The sequence below is a fragment of the Canis lupus genome, chromosome X (assembly GCF_011100685.1).
Source record: "Canis lupus familiaris isolate Mischka breed German Shepherd chromosome X, alternate assembly UU_Cfam_GSD_1.0, whole genome shotgun sequence".
Taxonomy (NCBI): domain Eukaryota; kingdom Metazoa; phylum Chordata; class Mammalia; order Carnivora; family Canidae; genus Canis; species Canis lupus.
The window spans coordinates 75,438,639-75,460,513 of NC_049260.1; the positions used below are offsets into that span (position 1 = coordinate 75,438,639).

General features: G+C 39.3%; 1 protein-coding gene across 3 annotated transcripts in view; it reads left to right on the top strand.

Moving 5' to 3' along the window:
- Positions 1-1,451: 1,451 nt before the first annotated feature.
- The window catches only part of CENPI (centromere protein I), an 80,136-nt gene continuing 59,712 nt past the window's right edge, over positions 1,452-21,875 (top strand). The window contains exons 1-5 of one of the 3 annotated variants that reach the window (XM_038587859.1): positions 1,452-1,581; positions 3,265-3,500; positions 4,924-5,061; positions 9,622-9,740; positions 10,028-10,135. In XM_038587859.1, coding sequence (XP_038443787.1) covers positions 3,278-3,500; positions 4,924-5,061; positions 9,622-9,740; positions 10,028-10,135 — 588 coding nt within the window. In that variant the 5' untranslated portion in view covers positions 1,452-1,581; positions 3,265-3,277. The other 2 variants (XM_038587860.1, XM_038587861.1) reach the window with 2 other exon arrangements.

A 21,875-nucleotide genomic window follows, 5' to 3' on the forward strand; every position in this document is an offset into this window, starting at 1 on the left:
GGAAATTGTCTAGACAAATAATGAAAATCTGGGAATAAAGGGTCCTATGAAGCAATTCAGGCTCTTTTAATTTGGATCCTGGATGAGGGAGAAGAAAGAGGAGCAGTATAATCAGTATACAATGAGGTTACCAACTTTCCAATCTCATTTAAGTTCCCCCACACTTCAGTAATGTCAGTACATAAGACAGAAAGCCATAGAATTAGGATCGATACAGTTTTCAGGTTTTAGGAGTTCTGCTTCACTAAGTGATGCCAAGGGAAGGTGGAAGAGTGATTTCAGAGAAAATTGCAGGTATATGAAACAAAGGCGAACCAGTGTTCTTTCACTATGTGTATCCACAAAGTGGCACAAGTTTCAGTGCCACAGTTATTTTACCACTCAGATCCCTAGTTTCATCTACAAAAGAGAAGGGGACTGAAGGCTGAAAATCTCTTCCAATTGACATTTGAGTCTATGAAATTATTAAAAGTATGGAAAATACCTCGAGAAATTTTAAGTTTTACTAGATAAGAGCAGCTTATTTACCAGATAAAATATCAAACATTCCGTTTTTATGCACGCTTAAACAAGACTTCATCAAAGTACTCTGAAAATCATATAAGATGTAGTAAATAATAATTTCTGGCGTAGTGTTTCCCAAATACATCAACTTAATCTTTGATTCTTCATTTCTCCCTAAGATTGCACCGTTTCCTTCCAGAGTTTTGCCCAGTTTATGGGTATGTTTTGGCCTCAAAAAATCAGTGAGAGCCATTCAATTTACCTTTCCACTTTAATTCCAAGTCTAGTAAGAGATTAAACTAGGACTAGGCTCAGGTCTCATACTAACCCCTTGTTGCTGTTTTAGCCAGTTTCTTTAAGACTCACGGATTCCTTAAAGTTAGAAATCTTTACGTGTTGCCTGGCGGGTTACGTGCAAGGTGCCACATTTAGCTTAGGACACAACTTTCTAGCAAACTCTGGAAGATATGAATACTCACGCTCGGGAAAAGAGGGCAGATCCAGCCAACCTTTCCTCCCACCCCAGAGCTTCACCTGGAAAAAGCGACAGCTTCAGAAGTCATAGACTCAATAACCTAAGTCTCTCGTCCAGCAAGGTTATCAGCCCTTATTGCGAAGTTTGCAGTTTCATATTTTCCTATGGATTCAAAGTCCTGACACTTGCAGTCAGTTTGGGCAGAATTATCACTATAAATGCTCTTGTTAAATTCAGGAATCAAGACACTAGTTCGGTTTTTCGCAAAATGTCGAATGCAAACAGAATTAGGGCAGTGGGAACCCCAGCCAATCAGCTAGCTCCAGCAGCAACGGCCCACAGGCCGCGGGTCCCCTGCGGGAGGCGGGCGGGGCAAGCGGTTCTCCGCGATTGGGTCTGCGTCAGCGTCGATGCGCGCGCGCCTCCTCGCGCTGTTGAGTTGTAACCCAACCAATCAAGTTTCGGCAGGGCGAGCTGTTCTGCCTAGTGCAACCTGGGTGTCTGCAGAAACGCATGCGCGGGGCGGGCCCATTCATTTGAATCCCGGCGGTGTTTGGATTCCGGAATCGGAGGCTTTGGGACGGTGGAGTGTGTTCTGTGAGGTACTCTTAAAGACCGCGCGAAATGGGGGCTCTCAGCGAAATGGGGGCTCTTGATTTCTGAGCAGGACTCTCCTGCAAGATGTGGCCGAGGTCGAATTTTTCCTCCGCTTAGGAATCTGCCCAGGGGGTCCTTCGTCGTGCCCGAGTTCGCTCTCAGCTGGGGCGGAACGAGAAGGTCTGGGTTCTTGGGAAGCGATGGGACGGTTCAACCGGATGGGGTTAGAAGCTGCTCTCCCGCCCTTTTTTTTTTTTTTTTTTTGGACCCCAGGAAACTACGCGGAACCATTGGGTTAGATATACCTATTGCTCTCCTGCTTTGGCCTCGTATGTTCCAGGGAGATGGGATTGAGTAACTCATTCCAACCATTTCCTTAGTTTTTCCCATTTGAAGCCACAACTTAAAAAGTCTTTCTGGGTTCCTCTCTTTCCTTTTCCCTACACCCAGTTCTTTTATCACGGCCTTGCCCAGTCTACCACCAAAACGCATCAGTCGTTTTCTGCCTCTTCCACCGTCACCCTAGGCCTAGTTCAGGCTACAGTCCTATTTCTTCTGGACTTGTGCAAGACTTTTTTTTTAATTCATCTGTTTTCATTCCTTGGCCTCTAACACTCTATTCTCTCTTTTTAAAAAGATTTTATTTATTCATGAGAGACGCAGAGGGAGAAGCAGGCTCCATGCAGGGAGCCCGAGGTGGGACTCAATCCTGGGTCTCCAGGATCACAACCTGGGCTGAAGGCAGCGCTAAACCGCTGAGCCACCCGGGCTGCCCAAACCTTTTATTCTCTACCCTGCAGCGAAACCGGTCTTAATGGGGCAGCCTGAGTGGCTCAGCGGTTTAGCGCCGCCTTCGGCCCGGGGAGTGCCTTGGAGACTCGGGATCCCTGCATGGGGTCTGCTTCTCCCTCTGCCTGTGTCTCTGCCTCTTTATCTCTGTGTGTCTCTCATGAGTAAATAAAATCTTAAAAAAAAGAAGAAAACGATCTTAAAACAAATCAGATGATATCACTCCCCTGTCTCACACTCCTTCCCACCCTACCTCCCAAAGTTTCATGAGAGTTTCAAGAAACCTTGACTGGTTATTCTATCCCTAGTAACTAGAACCATGCTCTGCTTATAGATGATTATTTATCGAATTAGTGAATTAACTAATGAAGAATGATTCTATTGTGAGAATCCTTAGTTTGGTCACCAGTTTGACTTTTGAACTATGCAGTTTTAACTTAGCACTCACAAAGTGGAGAGCATAAAAGATTAAAAGCAAAATCAAGGAGGGTGCTGAAAAATAAGGAGTGGGAAAAGATAGATTGAATGTATGAGATGGATTAGTTTTGGGCTTGATTATGAAAACTTTAAGAAAACTTGCTGTGTTGCTTTGTACTCTTTTTTTTCCACAAGAAGTCCAGTTCAACTTGTTATGCTGGAGTGTTGTTTCTCCCTTTTTCTTTTTATGGCAAAGGCTTCTGTGAAAGTTAGCCTTTTTTAAAGTATTTTTTTTAGAGTTAGCCTTTTTGTTGCCTGGATTGTTGTCAGGGTTTTGTGTGTGTGTGTGTGTGTGTGTGTGTGTGTACATACTGTTTGTATGCTATTCCCAACTAGATAAGGCAGATATGGTTCCTGTATTTACGGAGTAAAAAGGGATGGTTTGCCTATTTAATGGTGACTTGATACTTGTTTCTGTATAGAACTTGTGCAATAATGTCACCTCAAAAGAGAGTTAAGAACTCTCAGGTGCAAAAAAGGACTTCACAAGTTAGTGGTAATTATCCGACTAATCTCTTGGCCTGGGAAGAAAAAGAGGACCTGAATGACTCAAAGTACAGCTTGAAACGTGGACAAAACAATCCAGTGGAAGATTATGGACATGCTGATGATCAAGCAGAAGATGCCCTACAAATAGCAGTGAGATACTTTGAGAAAGGTAAGACAGATAATTTTCCGTATGAAAGTTCTATTTCTGTAAAAATGTCCTCAACTTTTTCTTTTTTAAAATTTTTTCTTTTCTTTTTTTTTTTTTATGAGAGTCACACACACAGAGAGAGAGAGAGACAGAGACATAGGCAGAGGGAGAAGCAGGCTCCATGCACCGGGAGCCCGATGTGGAATTCGATCCCGGGTCTCCAGGATTGCGCCCTGGGCCAAAGGCAGGCGCTAAACTGCTGCACCACCCAGGGATCCCTTTTTTTTTTTTTTTTTGAAATTTTTTTCTTTTATTTATTTATTTTTAAAAAGATTTTATTTATTTATTCATGAGAGATACACAGAGAGAGAGGCAGAGACACAGGCCGAGGGAGAAGCAGGCTCCATGCAGGGGGCCCGACGTGGGACTCCATCCCTGGTCTCCAGGATCACGCCCTGGGCCGAAGGCAGACGCTCCACCACTGAGCCACCCTTTTTCTTTTATTTTAATGATTTTATTTATTCATTCATGAGAGACACACAGAGAGAGGCAGAGACACAGGCAGAGGAAGCAGGCGACTCGCAGGGAGCCCAATGTGGGACTCGATCCTGGATCCCAAGATCATGTCCTGAGCCAAAGGCAAACTCTCAACTGCTAAGTCACCCAGGCTCTGAACTGCTAAGTCACCCAGGCGTCCCTATCTTAGACTTTTTCTTATGGATTTTAAAGGAAAGCATATTTTTGCTCATTCATGCTTTTGTTTATTTAATAGGCATTTATTGAGCACTTCCTAGTATCAGTCAGTATGCCGGGTACTAGGGATACAACAAAGCAAATTCTTGGCAGCGTGGTTTCCAAGATGCTGCACATTGGGATTATCTGAGAATCTTTAAAAAACACTGATGCCTGGCATCTACTCTTAGATATTCTAATTTATTGGCATGGAATGCAGTCTGGCATCAGGATTTTTAAAAGGCTCCCTAGGTGATTCCATTTTGCAGCAAAGTCTGGGAACTACTGTCTTAGTATTGAATTGGCTTATAGTCTCAGTTCAGTGCTTTTAATTAGTTTAGAGCAGAGATGATGACGCCAAGGCATGATTCAGTTTTCCTCACTGAAGGTGCTGTTGCTCTATTGCAGTTAAATATTCTACAATTTTAAAGGCTTTGAAGGGTTTGGGGGAAGGCATTTTTACCATAGAGCTGTTTCTTTTAGGAGCACCTGAGTGGTTCAGTTGGTTAAGCATCGGCTCTCTCTACATCTCAGCTTAGGTCTTGATCTCAGGGTTTTGAGTTCAAGCCCATTGTTGGGCTCTGAGGTGGGTGTGGAGCCTACTTAAAGAAAAAAAAGCAATTTCTTTGAAGTATCCCAAGTTGTAACTGTTGGGGTTGAGGACTGAAAGAATTTTGAAGGTCCCACTATTTATTTTTATTCCTTTTTCCAGGACCTGTTAAAACTTCACAGAATAAAGATAAAATCTTGGAAGAACACTTGAAAACTGTGGAAAATGTGGCTTTGAAGAATGGGTTAGCTCCAGAAGGAATTGACATTCTATTAAATGTGGCACTCAGTGGCAAATTTGGTATGTCAAGGGCATACATTTGTTATCAGTTTGCTATTAGTTTTGCCTTCCAGACTTTGAAATAGATTATTTATTGGAATCAGTTGCAGTTCTTTATTTGTACTAGTCTTTTCATAAATCAATCTGGTAAGATTATAAAATGAGCCTTTCTTGTGTTCAAGCGACCCTTATGGACCAAAAGTTTTTGTGTACATATGCTGAGAATGGTTATCACATATCTTTACAAATAGAATATATAGACTCTTGACACCAAATACATGGGAGTCATTTTTAGTATTTCTCTTAAGCATAGATAAGGCAGCTTAAGAGATCACTAGTCTACTTCATTGCTTTTAGGTTAACTTACCTGTGGCAAGTCCCTTTGGAAACTCCATTCCAGTTTCTATGACCTTAACAGTCAAAATGCTTTTTCTTTTGTGGAAATGCTTCCTTTCCTGTTCTAAGTGCATTTCAAATGGAGGGGAGGAGGTTCTTATAAAGAAAGAACACCTGGCCAGTATTCTTTTTACTTGAGAAGAACCTTTTAACCTACTCCAACCCAAATTCAGATGCGGAAGGTATTTTAGACCTTGAACATCCTCATTTTAAAGTGAGGAAACTGAGACCCAGAGTGGATAGAGACTTATTTTTTTTTAAATATTTTATTTATTTATTCTTAAGAGACACAGAGAGAGAGGGACAGAGACACAGGCAGAAGTATGAGCAGGCTCCATGCAGGGAGCCCAATGTGGGACCCCATCCCAGGACCCCAGGATCATGCCCGCTGAGCCACCCAGGCATCCCTAGAGACTTGTTTAGTGTCGGAGCTAGAACTGGGGAACTCAGATCTCCTGATTCCCCTTCTAGTGTTTAATACCGCACATACTGTTACTGGATTTTCGTTTTTGTTTTTTTTTTAAATAATTAAGACATCCATCAAAACTGGATGCTTTAGGGCAGCCCGGGTGGCTCAGGGGTTTAGCGCCGCCTTCAGCCCTGGGGCGTGATCCTGGAGTCCTGGGATTGAGTCTGCATGGAGCCTGCTTGTCCCTCTGCCTGTGTCTCTGCCTCTCTCTCGCTCTCTGTGTGTCTCTCATGAATAAATAAATAAAATCTTAAAAAAAAACTGGATGCTTTATATACTATTTCCTGGCCCTTGCATATTAGGTTCCTTTGTGTATACCCTGGCATCATGTTTTGCATGGGTGTGTATTTTAAAGCAACAACACATTACTGGCCAAATTCAAAATATGACTCTCAGGTATTTTATTTCTCTACTTTTACCTGATTAGTTATCTGTTTGTTTTCCTACAAAGTGAAATTTGACCTGATAAAATTTGCTCTTCTTCTATTAGGTGGTTTCAGATTGTTTGGTTCTAGTATCTTTCCAGAACCTATGTTTAACTGATCACTCTCTATTAAGAATTCTCTCTCTTCCCTTCTCCTCTTAAAACATATATGGAATGTACAAGTGTTTTTGATTTTGGAATTTTTCTTTTTTGACATCTCAGAAGTTAATGGTTAAAAGGTTTTCATGATGTTTGCCAGGTCTGTGGCAAATGCATGCCTCAGCCTTGGAAACTTGTGTATAACAATTTAAAAAATAATCTCTGGCTTTCTATTCTAACTTTTCATTTTTCTGTTAAGCTGGAATTGGTGATGTCAAATATGACCTTAATTGTTTTTCTCCTTTTAGTTATTTCTGTGATATATTCCATCACTACTATATCTTTACATGTAGCTCTTCTGATAAATTGAAATTCATATTCAGGGGCAGGTGTGCTTGAAATGTCATAACCAAGTACAAAAAGACTTCAGACAATTTAGAAATTAAAAAGTCGCTTGGAAATAAGTATTGAGTCCGTACTGAATTCACCCTTTGAGTTTGGTACATGTGTGAAGTCTTAGTGGTGAGACTCTAAAACTTTAGAAGAGTTAGGGGATGGGAGTGGGGGAGAAAAGAAAATGAAAACAAGAAACCATAGTGGAATACAGAAATATTTATTCTTACAATTCTTTGCCTGCCATTACAACTTCCTTCCTTCTCCACAGAATGATGGGATAGAAATTGAGATATATGTAGGATGAGTAAATTTACAGATCTAATGTACCACATGATGATTATAGTTAATGATATTGCATTGAATACTGCAGTTTGGAAGAGAGTAGATTTCAGGTGCCCTCACCACACACAAAAAATGGTAACAGTGTGAGAAGATAATATGTAAATCAACATGACTTCAGTAATTATTTCACTATGTATATGTATATCATATCATCATGTTATACATATTAAATATACACATTTTTTATTTAAAAAATAAAATGAGAGTTCCTTACCCTCAGGAAGAAAAAGATGTGTGTAAGATGTTTCTGAGAATGCTACTTGCAGGCAAGTTAAGATCAGTGTTATTTCAGTGAATGAATGTGATCATCATGCTATAATGCATATAAAAGTGTTTTAAGACGTGTAAAAAAATAAAGACACGTGTAAGATGTTTCTAAGAATGCTACTTGCAGAAGTTGAGAACAGTATTAAAGTGAATGGATGTGATCAGCACACTGCAATGCATGTAAAAGGGTGGTTAAAGACCATGGATCCAAGATGTTTTTGAGAATTCTATTTGCAGGAGAAGTTGAAAACTGTTTTTTCAGTGAGCGGTTGTGATCACCACATTATAATGCAAATGACACCATGTTTACATACCAAAACAAATAGATGAGATAGACATTTAATTCTTGAAGCCTTAATAAGCAGAAATTGATACAGGGTGTATACAAAGCTATTTGCAGCATCACTTTTATTATCAGATGGGAGAATACCATAGAAGCCAGAGAATATGATGGAAAGATTGGACCAGGATAGAATAATATTACTGCCAGCTAATTCCAAGAATAGCTATTCTATTCTACTCTCTTCCCCACTTTTTGGGAGGGATGGAGACTACAAATATATTTAATTATTTATTCTTTAATGGAGCAGCTCATGCAAGCTGTCTGTCACTAGCTTTATTTTTTTAAAGATTTTATTTATTTATTTATTTATTTATTTATTATTTATTTATTTATTTATTTATTTATTTATTTGACACAGAGAGAACCAGAAGGGGAATAGCAGGCAGAGAGAGACGGATAAGCAGACTCTTTACTGAGGAAGGAGCCCAATGTGGGGCTCAATCCCAGGACCCTAAGATCATGACCTGAGTCAAAATCAGATGCTTAACCAACTGAGCCCCCCAGGCACCCCTGTTGGAAGCTTTGAATAAGTCAGAATCTATTGTGCCATTAAAAAAAATAGTAACAAAAAATAATTTTGGAGTGCCTGGTTGCTCAATTGGTTAAGTGTCTGACTCTTGGTTTTGGCTTAGGTCATGATCTCAGGGTCCTGGGATTGATCCCTGTGTAGGGCTCTGCTGTCATCAGGGAGTCTACTTGAGTATTTCTCTCCCTCTCCCTCTGCCCCTCCCCCGCTCACAGGTGCTTTCTCTCTCTCTCGGAAACAAATAAATACATCTTTAAAAAATAATCTTTGAAATTTTCCTAGGGCTTTTTTTGAAGTATAATTCACATACCATAGAATTCACTGTCTTAGTTTATTTTTTAATTTATTTTTTAAAATTATTTATTTATTTATTCATGAGAGACACAGAGAGAGAGGGGCAGAGACACAGGCAGAGGGAGAAGCAGGCTCCATGCAGGGATCCCAACATGGGACTCGATCCCGGGTCTCCAGGATCATGCCCTAAGCCGAAGATAGAGGCTCAACCACTGTGGCTCAAGCAGGCATCCCAAATTCACTCTTTTAAAGCATGCAATTCAGGATTTTTTTTAGCATATTCAGAGTTGTACAGCCATCACAACTCTAATTCCTAAATATGTTCATCACCCTGAAAAGAAACCCCATAATCATCCTTCCTTTTTATTTTTTTAAAGATTAAAAAAAATTTTTTTCAAGATTTTATTTATTTATTCATGAGAGACAGAGAGAGAGAGAGAGAGGCAGAGACACAGGCAGAGGGAGAAGCAGGCTCCATGCAGGGAGCCCGATGTGGGACTCGATCCCAGGACTCCAGGATCACGCCCTGGGCTGAAGCCAAATGCCAAACCACTGAGCTACCCAGGGATCCCTCATCCTTCCTTTTTAAATAGAAATATAGGGCCAAAGAATTTGCTGTATAATTTATTTTTTAATTTTTAAAAAATATTTATTTATTTATTTATTCATGAGAGACACATAGAGAGAGAGAGGCAGAGACGTAGGCAGAGGGAGAAGCAGGCTCCATGCAGGGAGTCCGATGTGGGACTCGGTCCTGGGTCTCCGGGATTACGACCTGAGCGGAAGGCAGACACTCAACCACTGAGCCACCCAGGCATCCTTGCTGTATAGTTTATATTAGAACTTAAAGTTAAATTTTCGTTTGAAACTATGTTTTGTAATGATGATAAGAGATAGTCAAATATTATTCACTTTTTTATTGCCTTCAGTCTAAAGTGGGATTTTTAGGACTAAGAGTGAACAATAGTAAAGGAACAATCAAGATTCTAAAATGTAGTTTAATTTGGAGTTTTTCTGCTTTCTAGGGAGTGCTGTAAACACTCGGATATTGAAGTGTATGATTCCAACAACTCTAATATCAGAACATTCTGTGGTTAAGGCAGTCTCCTGGCTTTGTGTTGGCAAGTGTTCTGGTAGCACCAAGGTAATCTTTTTAAACAGTTTGTTGATAAGTCCTTCAGAACCACTTAAGGACTGGCAAGGAAGAGCCACTTATGGAGTAATGGCAGTGACCTTTTGTGCAAAGCCTGTAGTTTTGGAACAATATAGCTTGATGCAAGGATTTTGCTCAAGCAGAAATTTTTACTGTGAAATAAAATCTGTTATCCTACTTTGTGCTAGAAGCTTCGAAAACAGCCCTGAGTGGGGAATTAAGCTCTCCCCTATGCCAGTTATATTTCTCTAAAGATAAGCATTTTTGTCTCTCAATAGGTACTTTTTTATCGTTGGCTGGTTGCAATGTTTGACTTCATTGATCACAAGGAGGAAATTAACTTGCTCTATGGCTTCTTTTTTGCTTCATTGCAAGATGATGCACTGGTAAGTAAAAATTGGACATCATGCATCAATCAAATGGTATGCTCTTATATATTGATGGACCATTTTTGCTTCAAAATGCCACATGATGTATTTTTCCTTATTTTAAAATACCTCAGATATATAGAAAAGTATAAAGTATAACATAATAAACACACTTGCACCTGTCTTTCATATTAACAAATATAACATTTTTACCATATTTGATTTATATCTTTTAAGAAAATAAACATGTTACAGATTGAATTGACTCCACATTGGAGTCTCTGCTAATTTAGAGCAGTGGTTGCCATATTTTCCCTTTAAAACCACTTCAGCACGGTCCTATGGGTCACTTATTCTACATTTTCTTGATTAACACAGCAAAAACCTCATCAGAATTAATGAGAAGGAGAGGATTGCTTTTGATGAGATGCCAGTGGACTGATTTTGATTAAATAGCGTAATTATTCCCATTGAAAACATTAATAACTCTAAGAAATCAATCTACTACCCACCTGGAAGACTTTCAAGGGCCATCAGTAGTTCATATACCATGTGAATCATTCATTTAACCAAATTCCTCTTGCCTTTGGAAAGGAAATTCATTCATTGGTTTCATTTTCAAAAATTGATGTTTTCACTGTGTTTGTTGCATTGTATTAGGTGCTGTAGAAGAATCAAAGTTTTGGGGTGCTGAGTGGTTCTGTTGTTTAAGTGTCAGACTCTTGATCTCAGCTCAGGTCTTGATCTCAGAGTTGTGAGTTCAAGCCCCACATTGGGCTCCACACCGGGTGTGGAGCCTACTTAAAAAAAAGTTTAAAAAAAAAAGTTTAGCAGAGAGTTTCTGCTAAACTATAAACCTGTGATTAGAAAAAGCATCATAAATAAAGTATTTGGGAATCGAGCTTGGCCTTGAAGGTACAATAGGATTTGAGATTTGATGAAAGAAAATAATATATATATTTTAAAGATTTTTATTTATTTATTCATAAGAGACCGAGAGAGAGAGACAGAGACACAGGCAGAGGGAGAAGCAGGCTCCATGCAGAGAGCCTGATGTGGGACTTGATCCCGGGACCTTGGGACCACACTCTGAGCCGAAGGCAGACGCTCAACTGCTGAGCCACCCAAGCATCCTAAGAAAATAGTATCTTATATGACAGGAATATTTCAAGCCAAGTTGTGAGCTGTGTAAATTTTGTTTTCAGAGACCTTAAATAGATGAGACTGACTTAATTACAGTTGTGTCAGGGAGTGATGGAAGGTAAGGCTGAAAAAGTTAGATAAAGGAAAGATTGTAGAGATCTTTGAAGGTGAATTTAAGGAATTTGGACTTTATCCTCTATCCAATGGGGAAAGCACTGATAATTTTTGGGCAGAACATGTTGAAAGCAGAATTATAGAAGTTGTGTTTATTTATTTATTTATTTTAATTTTTTATTTATTTATGATAGTCACACACAGAGAGAGAGAGAGAGAGAGGCAGAGACATAGGCAGAGGGAGAAGCAAGCTCCATGCACCGGGAGCCCGACATGGGATTCGATCCCGGGTCTCCAGGATCGCGCCCTGGGCCAAAGGCAGGCGCCAAACCACTGCGCCACCCAGGGATCCCAGAAGTTGTGTTTAGTAATGCCAAACAATATGAGTAAGCAAAGTGTTAAGAAGAATAGTTAGGAGACTAACATGATAACCCAGATATAACCATCATGAAGTTCTAGACTAGCAATTCTCAAATATGACCTGTGGACCCCTTGAGGCTCCCTGATCCAGGGGTTATGAGAGGTCAGAATTATTTTCATAGCAATATCAAGATTGTTACCTGCTATTTTCATTGAGTTGACATTTGCACTGATGGTGCTAAAGTAACGGTGAATAAAACTGCTGGTGCCTTAGCAAGAATCAGGGCAGTGGGACCACACTGTATTAATGGTCATTTGATTCTTTGCTATAGTAAAAAACAAAAATGTTAGTTTCTCCAATGTCCCAAATGAAGCGGTAAAAATTAATACATTAATTTTATCAAATTTCAACCTTTGAGACATGTCTTTAATATTCTGTGTCATGAAATAGAAAGTACAAATAAATCCGTATACTAAACTGCAGTTGTCCTCAGGAAAAGCACTTGTATCATTGAGTTGTGAGCTAAACTAGCTGCTTTCTTCATGGAATACCATTTTTACTTAAAAGAATGACTGACATATAAACTATGGTTATTCAGACATGGTTATTTGGCAGATGTTTTCTCAAAAATGAAAAGCCAGCCTGTCATTTCAAAGAAAACAACTCACAGTGTTTTTTGCCAATGATAAGGTTTGAGCTTTCAAGTGAAAATTATGAGTATGGGGAAAATTTGTATCTACCACTGTGAACCTGACAGCTTCCCAATACTTAAACTTTTCTGATGAGATTGGTAACAATATAAATGAATGTGACTTTTAGATATTGTATAATGAAATGTGTCAATATTTGGAAGGTTGATATAACTCAATGAACCAATATTTTCCAGATGACCAAGTATGATGTTGTAAAATTATGCACGGCTAAAAGATCCATTCAAAGTGCAAGATATGGGCAGCCCGGGTGTCTCAGTGGTTTAGTGCTGCTTCAGCCTAGGTGTGATCCTGGAGACCAGGGATTGAATCCCACGTCGGGCTCCCTGCATGGAAGCCTGCTTCTCCCTCTGCCTGTGTCTGTTCCTCTCTCTCTCTCTCTGCATGTGTGTCTCTCATGAATAAATAAATAAAATCTTTAAAAAAATAAAAAAATAAAATTCTCAAGTTCTTTAAAAAAAAGTGCAAGATAGATCAATTTTTTAAAAAGATTTTATTTATTTATTCATGAGAGACACAGAGAGAAACAGAGAGGCAGAGACACAGGCAGAGGGAGAAGCAGGCTCCATGCAGAGAGCCGATGTGGGACTCGATCCCGGGTCTCCAGGATCATGCCCTGGGCTGAAGGTGGCGCTAAACCACTGAGCCTCCCAGGCTGCCCAAGATATATCAGTTTTATGTGTATATATATATGTATTTATTTAACACTTTTTCAGCAGACTTTAATTTTTAAACATTTTTTCAATAGTTTTTATATAGCAATGAATTGTATTGGAACAGTACAAAGAGAGTTCATTGGTAAGGCTTCAGATTCTACATTGCAGCTAACCCTTAAGAGACTACTTATCAAGACTAATAAATACTTTATTGAAAAGGCTACTAAAATATTCCTTTTGTTCCAACTACATATCTGTGTGAGCTGGATTTTCTTCATGTACTTCAGTTAAAACAACAGGTTTAGTGCTAAAGTAGGGAATCTAGCTGCATCCAAATTTAAAAAGTTTTTATTTATTTATTCATGAGAGACAGAGAGAGAGAGGCAGAGACAAAGGCAGAGGGAGAAGCAGTCTTCATGCAGGGAGCCTGATGTGGGACTTGATCCCAGGACCCTGGGATCACAGATCACTACCAGAGCCAAAGGCAGACACTCAACCACTGAGCCATCCAGATGCCCCAGCTGTATCCTATTAAGTCAGAAACCTCAAATAGAATTTAGAAATATAAAATTATGTCACTCTAGTCATTTTTGGGAAAACATAGTTGTTTTTCATAAGATATGTCATTTATGTTAATATGTAATGGCTTTATTTTTTAATGGATTAATAAACATTTTTAAGTTTCTCAGTTTTAATTTCTAATATGGTAAATATCTAGATATAATCCAGATAAACAAAAGCTCTTTGGGATCCTCTAATTTTAAGACTGTAAAGAGTCTCGAGACCAAAAAGTTTGAGAATTACTGTCCTAGTCTAAGGAGGTGGCAGTGGGAATGAAAAAATAATAATTTATTCATAGACACAGAGACAGAGGCAGAGACATAGGCAGAGGGAGAAGCAGGCTCCATGCAGGGAGCCCGATATGGGACTTGATCCCAGGTCTCCAGGATCACACCCCAGGCTGCAGGCAGCGCCAAACCGCTGCGCCACTGGGGCTGCCCAGATGATCCCAATTTTGTTGGCAACATCCAAAGAAAGCATGATAGTCAGGAGCCAGTCGAACATATGCTTTCTTCTCTCCATCAGGCCTGATCAAGGTGTTGATCTTGGCCACATCAATGTCATAGAGCTTCTTCACAGCCTGTTTGATCTGGTGCTTATTGGCCTTGAAATTCACGATGAATACAAGTGTGTTGTTGTCTTCTATTTTCTTCATGGCTGACTCCATAGTCGGGGGAACTTGATGATGGCATAGTGATCATGCTTGTTTCTCCTGGGGGCTCTCTTTCGAGGATATTTGGACTGCCTTCAGAGACGCAGGGTCTTGGGTCGTGGGAATGTAGGTGACGTGCAGATCTTCTGTTTTTTGGGACTGTGCACGCCTTTCAGCACCACTTTCTTAGCTTTCAAAGCCTTTGCTTTAGCTTCGGTTTCGGGAGGGGCAGGGGCTTCCTTCTTTGCCTTTGGCGCCATCTTCGTGAAAGGGCTAGATTTTATTTTTAAATCCTGTTTTATGCTTTTTTCTTTAACCTGAAGAATTAGTTTATTTACATAAACTACATATGATTATACATATAATAGGAGTAAATTCAATTATCTTTTTTTGAGCTTTCTAAATGATCTACTGTTTTCCCTTCTTTCTCTCATTTTGGATTGATTGTGGTTTTCCTCCTATTTTTGTTTGAAAGTTAGTTATACATTCTGTGTATGTTCTTTTAGGTGTTATTGTACCTATTTTTAACATGCATATTTAGTGTAAAAATGTACAACAGTGTCACTCGTCTTACTATTTTTCTTTTGGCAAATATAGTTATTTTTCATAGAATATGTCATTTATGTTACCATGTAATGGTATATTATTATTTTTTTTACTTTATTTTTTATTTTTTTTAAGATTTTATTTATTTATTCATGAGAGACACACAGAGAAGAGAGAGAGGCAGAGACACAGGCAGAGGGAGAAGCAGGCTCCATGCAGGGAGCCTGACGTGGGACTCGATCCCGGGTCTCCAGGATCACGCCCTGGGATGAAGGCAGGTGCTAAACCGCTGAGCCACCCGGGCTGCCCTGGTATATTATTTTTTAATGAATTAATAAGCATTTAAAATTTTCTCAGTTTTATTTTATTTATTTAAGGTTTTTATTTATTTATTTGCGACAGAGTGACAGAGAGCACAAACAGATAGAGGGGCAAAGGGAGAGGGAGAATCAGGCTCCCCACTGAGCAGAGAGCCCAATATGGGGCTCTATCCAGGACCTTGGAATCATGACCTGAGCTGAAGGCAGACGCTTAACTGACTGAGCCACCCAGGCGCCCCTCAGTTTTAATTGCCAATATGGTTTTTCTTAGAGTCTAAAGGTAACCAGTATCTTTACCTTCTTCTTAAATGAGGCGAAGACCTTAGAATGCTTTAGCTCTGATCATAGCCCTCCTAGATTATATACTATTATCTGGTTTTAGTTCTAGCTTGTTCTTCTCCATTCTTCACATACATGTGAAGTAGGCATTGTTTTTATCTTCACAGTTGACTTTTGTTGTTGTTGTTGTTGTTGTTAAAGATTTTATTTATTCAGAGACATATGAGACAGAGAGAGAGAGAGGCAGAGACACAGGTAGAGGGAAGAGAAGCAGGCTCCGTGCAAGGCAGACCCTCAACCGCTGAGCCACCCAGGCATCCCAAACATTTGTTTGAATTTGCCCACATAGGGGCACTTGATGGGATGAGCACTGGGTGTTATGCTATATGTTGGCAAATTGAACTCCAATAAAAAAAAAATTTGCCCACATACTTACCTCATGTTCACCATTTGTTTTTGCATCTCAGACCTCCAATCTGAGATCATTTTCCTGTGTAGAAATGTATCCTTTAGAATATTCTTTCAGTGAGAATCTTTTGATAGTAAATTGTCTTTGTTTGAAAATGTCTTTACATTGCTCTTGTTCTTGAAAGTTGGTTTTGCTGTGTGTAGAACTAGGGTAACAGTTAAATTCTCTCAGGACATTGACAGTATTCCATTGGCTCCTTTCCATTGCTGAGTCAGTCTAATTGTAATCTGTCATTTCTTCTTTTCACTTTGGATAAGTTTTTTTTTTAAAGATTTTATTTATTCATTCATGAGAGACACACAGAGAGAGGCAGAGACACAGGCAGAGAGAGAAGCAGGCTCCATGCAGGGAGCCTGATGTGGGACTCAATCCCGGGACTCCAGGATCATGCCCTGGGCCGAGGGCAGATGCTCAACCGTTGAGCCACCCACGCATCCCACACTTTATATACTTTTAAAGAAGAGTTTTATTGAGATATAATTCACATATCATACAGTCTACCCACTCAAGGCATACAATTCACTGGTTTTTAGTATGTTCACAGATATGTGCAACCATGAGAATAGTCAATTTTAGGACATTTTCATCACCTCAAAAATCCCATACCTATTAGCATTCCCCCATCTTCCTATTCAGGGATTCCTCAATAATTCCTTTTTAAAAAAATATTTTATTTATATATCCATAAGAGAGGCAGAGGGAGAAGCAGGCTCCATGCAGGGAGCCTGACATGGGACTCGATCCCAGGACCCCAGGATCATGCCCTGGGCCAAAGGTGGTGCCAAACCGCTGAGCCACCCGGGCTGCCCACCTCAATAATTCCTAATCAATTTTTTGTCTTTAAAGTTTTGTCTATTTTTGGGACACCTGGGTGGCTCAGCGGTTAAGCGCCTGCCTTCGGTCCAGGGCGTGATCCTGGAGTCCTGGGATTGAGTCCCGTATCGGGCTCCCTGCATGGAGCCTGCTTCTCTCTCCACCTATGTCTCTGCCTCTTTCTCTCTCTCTCTCTCTGTGTCTCTCATGAATAAGTAAATAAAGTTTTGCCTATTTTTAAATCTATTTTCTGTTTTCAGAGATGTGCCTATTCTGGACATCTCATATAAATGAAATCCTATATGGTCTTTTATGATTGGCTTCTTTTACTTAGCATAATGTTTTCAAGGTTTATCCATATTGTAGCACATGTCAGTGCTTCATTTTTTAACCTGTTATATTTTTTCATAACTTAAAATTTACCACTTTAATTATTTTTAAGTGTATAATTCATTAGCATTAATTGTGTCACTACTGTTTCCAAAATTTTTTCTTTATCCTAAATGGAAACTCTACTCATTAAACAGTAACTACACATTCCTCCTCCCTCGAAGCCTCTGGTAACTGATAATCTACTTTATGTCTCTGAATTTGCTAATTCTAGGTGCCTCCTATAAGTGGAATCATACAATTTTTGTATCTGGTTTCTTTCACTTAGTGTAATGTCTTAAAGTTTCATCCAACTTATAGCATGTGTCAGATTTTCATTAATTTTTATGACTGGATAATACTCCATTGTATGTATATACCACATTTTCTTCATCTGTTCACTCATTGATGGACTCTTGGGTTGTTTCCACCTTTTGGCTAACGTGAATAATGCTGCAATGAATATTGGCATATAAGTAACTGTTCAAGTCCCTGCTTTCAGTTCTTTTGTATATATATCTAGGAGTGGAGTTGCTGTATTATATATTAATTCTATGCTTAGAATTTTGAGGACTCGCCAAACTGTTTTCTACAGTTTGGACCTTTTTATGTTCCCACTAGCAGTGTATGAGGGTTCCAGTTTCTTTTTTTTTTTTAAGTTTTATTTATTTATGATAGTCACAGAGAGAGAGAGAGAGAGAGAGAGAGAGAGAGGCAGAGACATAGGCAGAGGGAGAAACAGGCTCCATGCACCAGGAGCCTGACGTGGGATTCGATCCCGGGTCTCCAGGATCACGCCCTGGGCCAAAGGCAGGCGCCAAACCGCTGCGCCACCCAGGGATCCCAGGGTTCCAGTTTCATCACATCCTCACGAACACATGTTATTTGTCTGACTTTTGGACTACAGCAATCCTACTGGATGTAAAGTGGTATTTCATTTTGGTTTTTGTTTGCATTTCTCTAATGATTAGTGGTGTTGAACATCTTTTCATGTGCTAATTGGCCATTTATGTATCTTTTTTGGAGAAATCCTTTGCCAATTTTTTAAATTGGGTTATCTTTTTATTACTGGGTTGTAAACGTTCTTTCTGTATTTTTGGTACAAATCTCCAATCTGGTTTTTCTGGGAAGTACAACTAAGGTAGAAGCACTCTAAATTTTTCACTTGAGGTTTTCCAGGTCATACCACTAGTGTAAGTTCAAGCTGCAGACCTATATAGGACTGTGGTTTGTGGTTGCATATTCTTTGGAGAGGCTTTATTTTCCTTTCATCCAAATTCAAGACTAAAACAGACAAGTTTACTTGCTGTCCCCTTCAGCACAGTGGGGTTTGTTTTTATTTCATATCCATACACTTAAGATGTAGCTCTTGAAGTTCTGAGGTTTTTAAAATATTTAATTTATTTATTTGATAGAGAGAGAGAGAGAGAGAAAGAGCCTGAGCAGGGGAAGGGGGGTCAGGGGAGAGGAGAGGGAGTAGGAGAAGCAGGCTCCCTACTGAGCAGGGAGCCTGATGTGAGGCTTGATCCCAGGACCCTGAGATCATGACCCAAGCTGAAGGCAGTCACTTAACAGCCACCCAGGTACCTCTATTCCCAGTTTTCTAATGGATCCCTTGCATAGTCCATACTTTGAGTGGGCCCTCAGCTTTACCATCTCCTACCTGGTTCCTACCTCCCTTTGTAGCTATTAAAGTTATAAGTTCAAGATTTTTAAGGTTTGGCAGAAATCTTGGGGAGAGAGCTTGTTCAGTATTCAATGTTTCCTCTTAAACTTTGTTTTTGGGAATTGCAGTTTCTTTGCTTTCATGCCAGCTCAGAAATGTACTTAAACAGCTGGATACAACGTAAGGAAACATTGTTGAGTTGGCAAGAAAGCAGGCAGGATCATTCAGGGTATCTAATATATAATGTTTCTATGAATGGTAATCAGGTTATTGGAATTAAGGTCAATAAGCTTTAAGGCCAAGATGATTTGTTGATGTAAACATTAAAATCTTCTGGCATGTTATTGGGAATACTGTTGGAGTGGAAGACTGAATCAGATGCCTAAGTCTTCTGTGAACTTTTGGAAGTTAATAAGAGGTTAGTAGTGAATATAGGTAAGTTGGAGATAGTGAGGTTGGATGAACTAAATGTCAAGGAAGTCTCTGTACAAGAATGAAAGAGTAGTACCTTGAAGTAACAAGATAAAGTAAGAATGCTCATCCCTCTTGCTTTCTCTGTGGTACACAGGAGTGGATGAATAATTAGTATGACTCCCCCTTACCTTTGACCTCTCTCTTAACCTTATATTGTTTTTATTCATAAACCAACCAAATTGTAAAATAAATGAATTCTATGTTTAAACATACTTTGTAAAAAGTTAAAAATACTAAAACATGCTTTCCCCTTTCTTGTAATAGCTTAATAGACTGAGACTGAATTCTTCCAGGCAGGAGCTGAGCCTTTTACAAACCGACAATTTAGTAACACTGTTCATAGCACATAGAATGTAAACTTGATAAGAACAGGCTTTTTTGGTCTGTTTTGGACACTGCTCAATAAATATTTGTTTCATGAATGAATGAGTGAATGAATAGAAGGTACTCATAAATATTTGTCAAATCAATTGCAGTATACTTGAGTAGTTTCATATTGATGGGTTTCTTGCTCATCTTGGCAAGAGGGAAGGGGATCTACTTTTTTTTTCCTTTTTCTGTCTCTCTCTTTTTTTTTTTAAAGATTTTATCCATTCATAAGAGACACACAGAGAGAGGCAGAGACATAGGCAGAGGGAGAAGCAGGCTCCTCACAGGGAGCCTGATATGGGACTTGATCCCCAGACCTCAGGATCACAACCTGAGCCAAAGGCAGATGCTCAACCACTGAGCCACCCAGGCGCCCCTCCCTTTTTCTGTCTCTTAAAAATATTTATTGAAGTATGATATATGTAGAGAAAATAACCTATATCATAAGTGATGAGCTCAATTAATTTTCATAAACTGACCAAATTTGTGTAAATATCACCCAGATCAAGAAATAAGGAACCTAACTTTTAAAATCATTACTTCAACAAGTCATTTTCATATAATTTGATGGGAGCCTGACTCCTTAGTGACTCAAGTGGCAAGTGGTTACTATTTGTCAGAAAGGCATTTGTAAAATCTTAGATACATAAGAGTTTTTCCTTTCTAGATGTGATTAAAAGAGAATATCAGATCTACTATTATGCTGGGGCCTAGAGCAAGTGATTGTGTGACGCTCATTTTATACCCAGCATGACAAATTGTGTTGCTAATAGTTTATATCCTAGGGATGTGAGGTGCTGAATTTTTTACTGAAAGTTACTGTACTTTGTGTAGGATATATCAGACTTGGTCATAGTATGTCTTCTTTCCTTAAAAAAAAAATCCTATATCTAAATTCATACTTCTTAAAAGTATGTCCAGAATCTGAACCTATTTCTTTTTTTTTTTTTTTTTATTGGTGTTCAATTTACTAACATACAGAATAACACCCAGTGCCCGTCACCCATTCACTCCCACCCCCCGCCCTCCTCCCCTTCTACCACCCCTAGTTCGTTTCCCAGAGTTAGCAGTCTTTACGTTCTGTCTCCCTTTCTGATATTTCCCACACATTTCTTCTCCCTTCCCTTATTTTCCCTTTCACTATTATTTATATTCCCCAAATGAATGAGAACATATAATGTTTGTCCTTCTCCGACTGACTTACTTCACTCAGCATAATACCCTCCAGTTCCATCCACGTTGAAGCAAATGGTGGGTATTTGTCATTTCTAATAGCTGAGTAATATTCCATTGTATACATAAACCACATCTTCTTTATCCATTCATCTTTCGTTGGACACCGAGGCTCCTTCCACAGTTTGGCTATCGTGGCCATTGCTGCTAGAAACATCGGGGTGCAGGTGTCCCGGCGTTTCATTGCATTTGTATCTTTGGGGTAAATCCCCAACAGTGCAATTGCTGGGTCGTAGGGCAGGTATATTTTTAACTGTTTGAGGAACCTCCACACAGTTTTCCAGAGTGGCTGCACCAGTTCACATTCCCACCAACAGTGTAAGAGGGTTCCCTTTTCTCCGCATCCTCTCCAACATTTGTTGTTTCCTGCCTTGTTAATTTTCCCCATTCTCACTGGTGTGAGGTGGTATCTCATTGTGGTTTTGATTTGTATTTCCCTGATGGCAAGTGATGCAGAGCATTTTCTCATATGCATGTTGGCCATGTCTATGTCTTCCTCTGTGAGATTTCTGTTCATGTCTTTTGCCCATTTCATGATTGGATTGTTTGTTTCTTTGGTGTTGAGTTTAATAAGTTCTTTATAGATCTTGGAAACTAGCCCTTTGTCTGATATGTCATTTGCAAATATCTTCTCCCATTCTGTAGGTTGTCTTTGAGTTTTGTGGACTGTATCCTTTGCTGTGCAAAAGCTTCTTATCTTGATGAAGTCCCAATAGTTCATTTTTGCTTTTGTTTCTTTTGCCTTCGTGGATGTATCTTTGAACCTATTTCTAAGTAGAGGATAGGCAATATGGAATGCTATACATTAGACTTTACAGTTTAGATTCATGATTACCAAATACAAATTTGTTTAGAGAAAATCTTTGCTTTTGTCTTATCTAGTTCCATTGCATAATTTACTTTTTTGATTTCCTAATATTTGAAGCAAGTGTTGGCAAATTTTTTTGTAAAGTGCCAGGTACTAAATATTTAGGTGTAAGGGCCATACTGTCTCTCTCACAACTGCTCACTCTGCTGGTGTAC